Raw genomic sequence first — 12,397 nt, 5'->3', positions numbered from 1 at the left:
TACATTTTTGAACGGATGGAGAATATATTATGTAATATATCACACATATATTAGTTTCACAATTTGATTTTTCATCAATTTATTTTTTTACTTTTTGTTATATTTTCAATCAAATTGAACTTATATATTGATTTTAATATTGTTGCTTTATTATTGTATTGTATAGTAGTTGGTAAGTCCTTTTAAGTATTATATATATTGTAATTGATAAATCATGTTATATATTTATATTAATAGTTTTAATGTATATTTTAGACGTTTAAAATTAAAATGCAAGCTCATTTAAAAAGTTTACTTTTAAGTAAACTTTTAAATAGACTTTCAATTCAGTTTAGACTTTTGATTTATTAATTATTACACAAATTTAAGCTTATTTAATTAAAGTCTAACTTAATCAAGTCTATTTTTCACTCTTAGTTTGATCTTCTCACCACCCTTTTAGATTGGTCATATATCTTTAGATTCGAAAAGCAATAACCCCTCTCAGTACTTGACATTCCTTTTTATGTTTTACTCGCTAAATCAGTAATAGACATTCTTACTCCCTTTTATAGTTTCAAATTTGAGTTTATTTGTTTTTGGACTTTTGGTCCTTGAAGGATCTTAACAAAACCTGGACACATTTTTCTAAAGAACTTGATCAATAAATCACATTTTCATCAGTTATAACTATAACTTAGGTTAACACAATTTGAATTTTGGCTAATAATCTTCAAGTGAATCGACAAAAGAATCAAATTATAAAAGGTACTGGACAGTAAGTCAAATACAAACTTGAGAAAGAATGAAAACAAATTTCAGGCAATTTCACGTTTTAACCAGATTTTAATATTCAATTATTAATAAATATAACGACGAGAATTTAATTTAAAATTAAAGAAAATTAATTTCAGTCTAGGATTTTGAGCACTTTTCCTATTTATCTTGGACCTTTGGGCAAACTACCTAAACACATCAGTTTTTTTTTTTTTTTTAATCAACAATTCAAAATGGGAGAATGATAGAGGTCCCGAAAGGACCAAATAAATTAAATTAAATCTCAAATATCAAATACCAAAAATTTATAAATCCATCTTTCAATTTTAACAACTGTTTGTAATGAATTTATAAATTAATTTTTAAATTTTGATATGATTGAAGAATAAAAACATTTATTTTTTCTATTAAAGTTTATTCATTACAATAGAATTATAAAATTGAAATATTGAATTGTAAATTCCTAAAATTTAACACCTAAAACCTAACTTGAATTAATTAATGCTTTTGACATCTCTCTATCATTCTTCTTTTCAAAATTCAAAATACTTAACCCAGCATCAACAAAGTTGAACATTTTAAACGAATATCGAACCTGTTGCAACCAAAAAAGGGAGGCAGACCCTCAAGTTTCAAACATGAAGACGTGAAATCTTTATTAGTACACGGAAAGGTGCTGAGAGAAGATACAGGAGGATGACATCTAATATCATCTTTCTAACGATGTTATTGCTCCACTGTAAAATTGTTCAAAGTTCAACAGAGATTTACTGCATGTTCTTAAACAAAAATCCTACAACATTGTGTAAAAGGGAAATCTGTAATGGTAAAATTTCTAAATTCTGAACCTAAATCATATTCTAATGTGATTAAATTACAAATTGTGTCTAAAGCTTCGGCCAGAAACTAACAACACAGTATCCTCTTTGTCCCACCGTCTTCATCCTTACCGAAGAATGTTAAGTGACGTGGGTTTCTCAGTTGTAGTTGCACAAGCAAAAGCCAGGGCATCAAAGAAAGGGCCCTCTAGAAGAAGGATCAACTGATGATCGCATGGCAAAATTCTGAGTGGGGTGTAGACAACAATCTCCAGAAGGGAGTTGCATTTTTCCGTCATAGTTTTCCCCACTGAGAGCCCTTACCTGTCCTGATACATGCAAGACGTGGAAAATCCTCCTAAACTGATGATTACTCCTAGTAAATCACCTGGCAAAAGAATCAAAGCCCCGCGTTTAGAATAAATCAAAGCATCATCGAGTAATACAAGTTTTAAAAAGAACTAGCAAGAACCTTTTATTTAAGATAAATATCACAGACTTTTTTGGCTATATACTAATCTAAGGGTAAAATGACAGGGTTCAGGAAAATGGAAAACACGGGACTAAAATAAATTCCAAAATATATACCAGAACCCTGACCATCAGACCCATAAAATACGTCTGAGTGTTGCGAGACACATTTGATTATTCTCCTGAGAAACAGGAGGACTACCTTGGGAGGCTGGGTGAAGAGGGTTGATCTGGTGATCGTTGAGCAGAACTACTATGAAACCTTTGTTCCTCATATGCTCTACCAGATCGACTCCCCTCATTCAGCTGTGATAATTCATTGACGCCTGAGAAACCCATGGATCCCAAAGACCCAAACTCGAGTTGTTCTGGTGAGCTGTAGCTAGCATTATGATCATAAGGATACAACATTACAACAGAAGGTATTGTTGGTCCATTTGACGAGACTCCACCAGGGTTCATGGCTGGCAAAGGATACATTCCATAAGCCAAATTGGCTGGACCGTTCTGCGCTGAATTTGAGCGCATAGGACCGTTCTGAGTCTGGTAAGAAATGAAAGAGTCATGTCTGTGTGAACCCCATGGCCTTTCTGCTCGGCTCTCACTTGTTGTCAACCATTCTGGTTTTGAACTGGGCTTCTCAGTTTGGTTGCGATTATGACCACGAACACTTCCTCTCAACTTTGAGTTCATATTCCAATTTCCTTCTCTATCACCATGGTGGTCACTTCTATCGAAGTTATAGTTTCCCCTTCTGGTATTTGTAGAATGTCTATCCCGAACAGAAACCTTCTGCAGTAATCAAGAAAATAAAGTAAATTACTAACAAAAACTAACACAAGTGCCAAAAGGATACCATCGATCAACATTCCTGGAAAAAAAAATGATTTCAAATTCTCTGTGGCCAACTAAAATTGAAAACAAAACTGAAATACTTCCCCACAAGTTATATAGCAGTGGTTACTAAAAACAATCTAGAGATGCAAGGAATTTTTTGCTGAAGCAGTATTACACCTAAAAATTCACTATAAGAAGACAAATGGAGAGCCAAGACCAATTCCATTCGGTTCCAGTTGCCCAGCCATGAACAAAAACATTGAAAGGAAAAAATTCTGGTGAGTCCCAATCAAAAGTATTCAGTAAAACATTAATAAATACAAAGCAAATATAGGTTTTCCATTATCATCATCATTATTTTCCAACATAGAAAACTTGTAAGGCAAACATGGCCAAGTAACAAGATTCTTTTCCGGATCTGATAAAGAAGCCCCCCATTATAAACAAGAGTTACGCTGAATGTAACCCAATGATAATGCTAATAGAGATAAAAGGATACTGCAGAATAAAGTACCAAATTTCCTAGAAATTTATCTTACAGGATTAGGCAAGTAGGTTCCAGTCCCACTTCGATACCGTGGCATCTCATCCACAAAAGGTTGGTATATATTGGTAGGTCTATTGGAAACTGACTGTACAGGAGCAACAGGAACTATATGTGGCCCATAGTTCATAAGCTGAGTGAAAAGATTCATGTTTGCTGAAAGAGGTCTTCCTGGACCATCCCAAGGAAAGCGGCCCTGCAAATAAACAGGAGGCACCATAACAGGGGGAGGATAGACCATTGAAGGAGGATTACGTGAGTTTTGACAGAACCGCCCATATTGCAAATTTTGCCAATGGCTAGCAAAATCACTGTTAAGAATGTCAGACTTGTGCTCTGATGATTCAGCAATAGCCATTCTCATAGAATTAGAAGGGCTTGACACCTCTGGCTGGTCATATCCCTCAGATGAATCAAAATTCTGACCAGAATCAATGCCATCCAAACCTTCATCCCCATTGAAATTGCTTACTGAAGTGTCAGAGGTTCCCGATTCACCTGGAACATTATATACTGGGAACATGACAACAGGGACCGGTGGCCCTGTAGGATAGAATGCAAATGGAACAGCCCCTGAATTATCAACGGATCTTTGGCGAGAATTAGAGCCTAGAAGCACTGGAGTTAAGGGTATCAGCGAATCTGATCCACTTGTCTGAGCTAATTCAAATCCAGGTAGATGCCTTGGAAAATGCAGAGGAGTACCAGCAGAGGGCCCAGTACCTCTTTCTGACATATCAGATGCCACAGTTGACAGAGAAGCCCACTCTCTGTTTTCTGCATCCACTAGATTAGATGAAATTTCCGGCACGTTCTTACCCTTTGTGTAAACAGCAGATGGTGCTGAGGGGGAATTTTTCCTACCTCTCTTTTCCCTTGTTGATTTTGAGGATTTTGCTGAAAGTCCTTCCCAAGAGCTTTCAGATGAGCTTTTACTCCTACAGTTTGAAGGACCTCCAGGCAGCCTTAAATTTGATGTTCTATCATCATAATAAACCTCATTTCCTCTGCTATCTTGATACTGAACAGTATCAGTATGTTCTTCTCTCATTGATCCTCTATTTTCTCTAATAAACTTCTGCTGAACTCCAGAAAATTCGCTAGAATTTCCTACCCGAGATGGTGGGACAAAGTTATAACCACCTGAAGTTGACAGTTGCTTATCATCAGGGCGCATTTCAATATTTCCATTATCAACTTCAACCCCACTAGTTGAACCCCTTTCATGCTCATGCCAGAATTCATTATCAAGTTCCCCTGGGTTCATTTCCATATAACTGAAATTCTCATTACCGCTTTCAATTGGCTCTTCAGGATTTGAGGTCAATCCAATGCCAGGGAAATAAGGAGTCATCGTTGGGACTAAACCTTGAGGAAATTGAATATTTGTACCCCAACGAGCCTCAATCAAGGGAATATTACCCATATTTTGGTGAGCATATCCCATTGGAGTGATATTGGAAGGTGAAAATGGAAGTGGCAGGTGGCCTGAAGCTACATTCATTGGAACATGAGCCTGGCCACTGAAACCATGAGCTGTAGAAGATGTCATCATGTTCAAAATATCTTGCTCCTCCTGATGCATCACATGTGCTCCTCCTGCACCTGCAACAGATGCAAACTCTTCACCCATGACCCCTGCAGCTGATTCTTCATGGTAACTATTTGAACCACTGTTTGAACCATCAGCAGCATCAAGTACTTGATGGGATGAGATGTGCCTAGGAGATGAATCATCAATTCTGACGCCATGGCCTGCAGCCATTTCAGTTTCAAAATTCTTCCTATGACTATTCTCCAACTTAGAAGAGAAATTTTGGCCCTTACCAATTTCTGGGCCCCTTGTACACCTTCCCTGTGAAGAAACTTCGCCAAATGAGTCACTTAGCTCAGGACTTGAACGTGTCCTTGCAAATACAAACCTTCCCTGACCGTCAGTCAGCGGACTCTCAAGATAAAAATTTCTGTGACCCTTCTCAACATGAGAACCTTGAACAGAATTACTTTCCCTTCTGACCTTGTCAGAGGTCCTTGAAGTAGCTTGGTTGCTGTAACTTTTATGAGTTCGTGATACTGTAGAGATATCATCGCTCTTAGATGAGCTTTCCATGGAAAAAATACTGTGCTGAGATGAGCCATTTTGTGAACCACGTGATCCTCCAACTTCAAATTCACAACCGGAAGTATTATCATGTTTTTTACTATTGCTCCTGAGATTCTCAGACCCTTGTAATTGGTCATTATTAGATAACCTCAAACGCCATAAGTCATTGCTTGGAGCATCAGGTCTTTGCCCACTTCCATGCCTATCCCAAGTGTTCATAAAGAACTGATTGACTTCAAAAATCAAGTCTTCCTTTGGGCAATCAAGTAGCTTTGCCAGTTGTTTAGCCCCAAATGCAAAAGCACTGCGTATTCGAAAGAAATTACCTGGAACACATTTCGTATGAACAGTTATTAGTCATAACAAAAGGTGGCAGAAGTTAGTCCAATGAAAGCAAAGTGACAAATTAACCACTAAAATCAATAAAATATTAGTTTTAATCAATGGCCTTAGTTCAGCTATTAATGAACGTTGTAGTAATTAATTTTCTTGTACGGAACCTGTATGTATTTCTCCTAATTTAAAATAACAAATCACACAAGTAGCATAATCTTAGGCTATTAATAAGCAAAGGCCCTCTCATGTGAAAGCACTTTGCATGGACAAAGCACAGAAATCCATACCTTGTGCTCAAATAACATTTTAATGAAAAAGGGAAGATTCCATGTCAAGAACCACTTCAGTCCAGAAGTTTAGCCAATTAAACAAAGGCCCCTGATTGATTTCATTAAAACCTCTAACAGGCAATACCAACATACAGAACAATCTAACACGATTGGATTCCAATATTCATACAGAAACATCCTTGGTAATATTAAACCAATGAAAAAAAATACAAAAGACTGCATATAATGAATTCATTCTCCACAATTTGTTTATTATGTGCATTTCTCTATCAAGAGAAATGAAAAGAGAGCAGCCATCCATGTCTATCCGAAGATGGTAAATATAGCTATCTATCCGAAGATGGTAAATATAGCAATCATGTATCTTAAATCTAACCCTTCCCGCAACCTTGTAAAATTTTGCTTAACTACCCTTCTCATATAGAGAATTGACAACATGAACAGATTCACACATGAAGCAACTCAAGCCCAAATAGAAACCTGAGGAACAGTAACATAAAAGGCATAAAATAAACCCAAATCCCAAATTTTAGAGTTCAGAACACCTTTACTGACACTCCGCCCAAGGTTGTTGTTGACACGCAATGGATCAATAACATTGAAATGCTTAGAAACAAAGGGTTGCCCCTGATTTTCCTGACCACCTGGGAGAACAGCATAAACTGAGCTACAGGCATCAAGAAACAACTTGCTGAGTAGTAAATCTCCACCATCTTTACGAGGAGGTTCAGCTGTGAAAAATTGAAAGGGAAGAAGGAAGACAATCAATTGGCAATATGAAAGAAATAAGCACGACAAACTAATTTTATAATTGACAAATCAATCTTCAATCAAGTTGCAACTACCTGTCACATCAGGGAGTGAACTAATAGGCACTGGACCCCACAGGCTTACACAAAAATTATCCCAGTCAAACTGACTAAAAAACTCTAGAAACCGATAGAGTACCTACATAAACAAATAACCCTGTCAAATAGATCAACCAAAGCACCAGATAAAACACTGCACATTAATTATCAATACCTCAAGGGGTCCAGCAAAGGAATTGTTATAAACATGAAATATATAGAGAACCAAGGTCTCTAAAGCATAAGTAGAGATAAGTCCATGGTGGGCACCAAGAATACGGCTCTCATAATAACACCAAGCTTTTATCAGTATAATGCTACGCTTGAACAAGTGACTTTGGTTAATCAGATGATCAACCTACAATAGTAAAATCCCAAACTTTGTCAAGACAAGAAATTATAGTACCTAAACAAATTAAAAGGAGAAGCAAGAAGAAAAAGACACAGTGTGAGGCTTTGATGGTGCAACACCTCACCTCCTCAAGGAAACAGAGGGTGCACAGCCCACCAAGCTGGTTAAAAGATATATCTACCACAATATTCTCGACAAGGCATTTTATAATCTTCACCTGCAAATACAAAGGCAACATAAATGGATGTAAATGACATAATACTAATAAAATACCCATAGCCAAAACTGGGGCCAGAGAAAATGGAATAAAAAAGGGCTTAGACAAGCTTAATCAAGCTAGACAGCCATAAGAATGATATTGGAGAAACGAATAGTCTTGTCTCTTTACAGTTAGAACTTGGTAGCAAAAAAAAAAATGATAAATGATCTTGACCAGCACTTTTAACATGTAAAATATTATTTTAGCAGCTATGAAGTAGTGCAACAATGTATTTAGTACAACAGAAATCATCTCCCCATATCCTTGCTTAAATCACATAAATATGCTTAACAACTAGAAATTCCATCATTATCATGGCGTTATGTTCTTATACATGAATAAATCAGTCCCAATGTCCTAAGAGCTAGGACCTTAAGCTTCTGCAACAATAACAAATTTCAACATGATACCAAAGCATACTTATTTATAAGGTCAAATGACAACTATTGATAACTGCCCTTCCAGAAATTCTTTCAAAAGTATGCTATTATTTTGCTCTCCCTTGGATTTTAGACATGATAACCAATCTTGATCAACCAAAGAAATCGTCTACCAATTTCATCTTTTATCACCAAAATATGCCTAAAACTTGATTTTTAATCATTATTCAATCAAGTTCATAGACAGTCCTGAAATTAATATGAACACAAAGTATGCTTATTTGAAAGGTCAAATGGCAATTCCCAGTAACTGCCCTTCCAGATATTCTTTCAAAAGTATGTTATTCATGCTCTCACTTGGTTTTCGCTTGTCCCTAATTCAAAGTCTACATTGAGTGCATGGATGCTGCTGAAAAATTTGATTCATCATGTGAATGCAAACAGAGGAGAGAATTGGAATTGGAAATAGACAGTGTAGCTTCTTGTTTTGGCTTTTGAGTCCAAAATAATGCATTATACAATATTGCAGATCATTTAAAAGTTCAAAAATCTCAAACACAATTCTATTATTCTCTATGAACATGCAAGTTATTTTTCAAAATCTTGGTAATTCACATCAATACTTAAAGAAGCAGCATGACAAAGTAACCTTTTCATCAAACTATGGCCCAAGTAGATCAAAAGAAGATAGAAGCACAAGTGAAAACTGAAATATAGAAGGAAAGCGTCACATGAAATTTATCATACACCCCCTATAACTTGTTAGCCAAAAGTCCCAACCACCAGCTACATTCTTAAACGAGGCAGTGTTCACATATTGTATGATTTCATCTTCACATAATGTGTTGATGTGAAGCAGAATAAGACCTCTTCTAAATCTTTAATAGGAGGTAGACTCAGAAGATTGTAAACTTTTGCATGACCCGAAGCTTTCAACCAAATAGAGAAAGTAGCCAACAATAACATGGGGTTTAAACTAGACTGTGAGCACAAACATCAACGATTTTAATGATCGTCAGTTACTAGGGAACCTACTTCAGCCTGGATGTACTGAACCTCTTTCACACGGAACTCTGCATTCTCACTTTTCTCCTCGTTCTCCAGCATGTCACGAACCTGATGTGCCCATGTATCCTTCAGATTTTGACTCTTACTGAATGCTGTCAAGTCAATATCCCCATCAGGCAAATAAGTCTTGAGGGGGACTGACCCAAAGGTGAACACCTGCAATAACAATCATCAAATATGCTCAATAAAGGGGAACCAGAATCATGTCGTCAATTTAAATGAAATAAACAGAAGCTTGGTGCCCATCAACCTCAGCACTAGGAAAGGCAGGATGAAAAAAACATTCAGAACTTTAAAAAAATGATTGCGCTAGCCTCCAATTTACCACAACCATAAACAATGGTGGAACTAGAACATCATATATACACTGTTTTAACAACAGGTTGCCATTTCTGGGTTAGCGGTGCGCAACTATTAAAGGCCAATTAACTGCATAAGTTTTACCAAGAAAGACCATTCTTTATGAAAATCACATCAAGCTTGGAGTCCTAACATTTTTAATTAAACCAATAGAATAGATCTCCCTAGAAAAGTGCAGAATTTATAAGTCAAAGTTCCCCACCAACCAATAACCTATACAGTCTGATAACAGCCGTAATGCATGTGAGTTTCTGTACAGCACTTAAAGACCTACCTGGCAAGGGAAGCACTGCATGATCAGTCGCTGCACATAGTCTGCGACAGCATTTCGGCGCTCTTCAGAGGGTGGATTAGGCTGAATGCACTTAATTAGCTCTGCAGTCCGTTCCTCAGCCTTTAGCCATCGCTCTGAATCAAGTGCTCTTATCACGGAGGCGGCTTCTTTGCGCAACAAGCCGTTCGGCAATAGCCCACTTGGTGGCTGTTCCCCACCGTCATGTTCGCCCATGCAAGCCTAACCTTTTCCCTTTGCTTGCACCTGCTACTCTTTCCAGCAAACCTCCCACCCCCAAATATGACTCCCCAACAGCTTCTTCCAAGTAACTCACAAAAAACGAAACTAGTGAAAGCCCCACACACAAAAAGTTGGAAGACTAAAAACTATGGTTCCACCAAAAGGGAAACTTCCAGTATACAACAAACTAACCAAGATAGAGATTTATATCAAGTTAAGTTTAGGGAAAAAAAAAAGGTGACAACTGCAAAATCCAACTTCACAAATGTCCGAAGTTTTCCAAATAAATCCCAAAAGTAGAGAGAGAAACTCGATTTAAGAGTTCCACCAATGATAGAAAGGTCTACAACCCAAGGACCATAATAAAACACAATGAAACCCAAAAGGGAAAAAGTAAAAGAACAATTGGAAACAATTTTGTTTAATTACAAATAGTTTAGATGATTAAAACCCTAAGGGAAATGCCTCAATCCCAACACCGTTGAGAAGTGTCGGCGAAGCACGGTAGCACACACTGGAAAGGAAGGGCCAATATACAAATGCAGAAAGAGACACTACGTCAATCACATCCAATGGCTTAGATAAGTTGAAAGTGCCGATCAAAAAACAGCGCTCGGTAGTGAGGAGGAAATGAGGGTCTGTTTGGATATGGGTATTGGGATTGGAGGAGGCTGCAAGAGAAAGCGAGAGAAAGGGCCTGACGCTCTTCAGAGTGTTGTGTGCATTTTAGGGGTTTTTGAAACGGGAAATTTATTGGCATACAGAAAATGATAGAACCTGGGAGAAGAGAGAGGAAGGAGAAGCAAGGAAACAGAGAGAGAAGGAGCAAGAAATTTTTCCTTTTTTTCTCATTTTTTAATTGAAATTATTTAAATATTTGGGCCAGATACCCAAAAAAAAACACTGCAAAAAGACTGAAAGGCCCGTTATAAACCCGACGCAAATCATCCACACTCACAAGGAGAATCTCATTTGTAACAAAAAAAAAAAATATTAAAAAGAGATTAAAATCCTATGAAATTAAGTTTGGTAAATTTCTACGAAGTTTTTTAATAAAAAAATATATTTCATAAAAATTAATGAAATGAATAAAAATACTTATAAATTTACCAATATTAATTTTAGATAATTTTAATAAAAAAGAGGATGTATGATCGATATTTCCAGACTTCTTTTTGATGAAATATAATTCCTTTAATTTGTTGTTAAATATATTGTATCCAATGATAAATATGTTCATAGAAATTAAAAATTCTATACAGATGCAGTTAATAAAGAGATACTCCTTCTGTTTAAAAAATATAAGGCATTTTTAACCAAATCTCACCCCTAATAAAGTAGTTACCTACTTTTCAATTAACCCTATCTCTTCATATTTACCCCTATAAAATACCTTACAATAAATATAAAGTCATTATCAATAGGGGCACCTTTAAAAAAAAGGTAATAATTACACCTCGAAAGATTAAAAATGTCTTACATTTTTTAACAGAAGGAGTAATTATTTATATATTTTAGGTGGATGAAATTAACAGTGTTATTGGGAAGTAAAAAATCTATTGATTTTTGCTTTTCTTTTTTGCCAACTAAAAACTCCACTGATTATTCATTAAGGCAAACTAAACTAATTTTTATTGGCATATGATAAGACTCAAATATTAAAAATTTAAATAAATTATTATTAAATTTTACCTATATTAAGTGTGTCTATCTTTTTATATCCAAATGCTGAGGCTAAGGGTAATAAAATTTGTGAAGGTAGTAACTTATCTTCTTAATTTTAATATAAGATATATTAATACAAGAAAAAATATATTAAACCTGACGTAAATCATCCACACTCACAAGGAGAATCTCATTTGTAACAAAAAAAAATATATTAAAAAGAGATTACAATCCTATGAAATTAAGTTTGGTAAATTTCTACGAAGTTTTTTTTTATAAAAAATTACATTTCATAAAAATTAATGAAATGAATAAAAATACTAAAAAATACTTATAAATTCACCATTATTAATTTTAGAGAATTTTAATAAAAAAGAGGATGCATGATCGATATTTCCCGACTTCTTTTTGATGAAATATAATTCCTCTAATTTGTTGTTAAATATATTGTATCTAATGATAAATATGTCCATAGAAATTAAAAATTATATACAGATGCAGTTAATAAAGAGATAATTATTTATATATTTTAGGTGGATGAAATTAGCAGTATTATTGGGAAGTAAGAAATCTATTGATTTTTGCTTTTTTTTTTTTGCCAACTAAAAACTCCACTGATTATTCATTAAGGAAAACTAAACTAATTTTTATTGGCATATGATAAGACTCAAATATTAAAAATTTAAATAAATTATTTTTAAAATTTACCTATATTAAGTGTGTCTTTCTTTTTATATCCAAATGTTGAGGCTAAGGGTAATAAAATTTGTAAAAGTAATGACTTATCTTATTAAT

General features: G+C 35.3%; 1 protein-coding gene across 2 annotated transcripts; it reads right to left on the bottom strand.

Moving 5' to 3' along the window:
* Positions 1-1,453: 1,453 nt before the first annotated feature.
* LOC129290712 (uncharacterized) lies at positions 1,454-10,746 on the bottom strand. 2 transcript variants are annotated; one of them, XM_054927604.1, is made up of 10 exons: positions 9,698-10,746; positions 9,031-9,219; positions 7,481-7,573; positions 7,180-7,362; positions 7,002-7,104; positions 6,702-6,887; positions 3,422-5,856; positions 2,524-2,837; positions 2,248-2,427; positions 1,454-1,962 (listed from the first exon to the last, which is right to left on the bottom strand). In XM_054927604.1, exons 1-10 carry the CDS (start codon positions 9,929-9,931, stop codon positions 1,959-1,961), a joined length of 3,921 nt encoding a protein of 1,306 aa, XP_054783579.1. In that variant the 5' UTR covers positions 9,932-10,746; the 3' UTR covers positions 1,454-1,958. The 2 variants fall into 2 exon arrangements, with proteins under 2 accessions (XP_054783579.1, XP_054783578.1); XM_054927603.1 differs by having other exon boundaries at positions 2,248-2,837.
* Positions 10,747-12,397: the final 1,651 nt, after the last annotated feature.

Source organism: Prosopis cineraria, unplaced genomic scaffold (genome assembly GCF_029017545.1).
Source record: "Prosopis cineraria cultivar Desert tree isolate PC_DT_omini unplaced genomic scaffold, ASM2901754v1 PC13, whole genome shotgun sequence".
NCBI classification, from domain to species: Eukaryota; Viridiplantae; Streptophyta; class Magnoliopsida; order Fabales; family Fabaceae; genus Prosopis; species Prosopis cineraria.
Note: the sequence above shows the minus strand (reverse complement) of the source record. Positions and strands in the feature narration are given on the sequence as shown.

Coding starts and splice junctions, on each gene's coding strand:
- LOC129290712 (XM_054927603.1), bottom strand. CDS start 9,931: ATGGGCGAACATGACGGTGGGGAACAGCCACCAAGTGGGCTATTGCCG. Junction 7,574..9,030: donor TTCAGTACATCCAGGCTGAA/GTAGGTTCCCTA, acceptor TTGTATTTGCAG/GTGAAGATTATAAAATGCCT. Junction 2,838..3,421: donor GAACCTACTTGCCTAATCCT/GTAAGATAAATT, acceptor TGATTACTGCAG/AAGGTTTCTGTTCGGGATAG.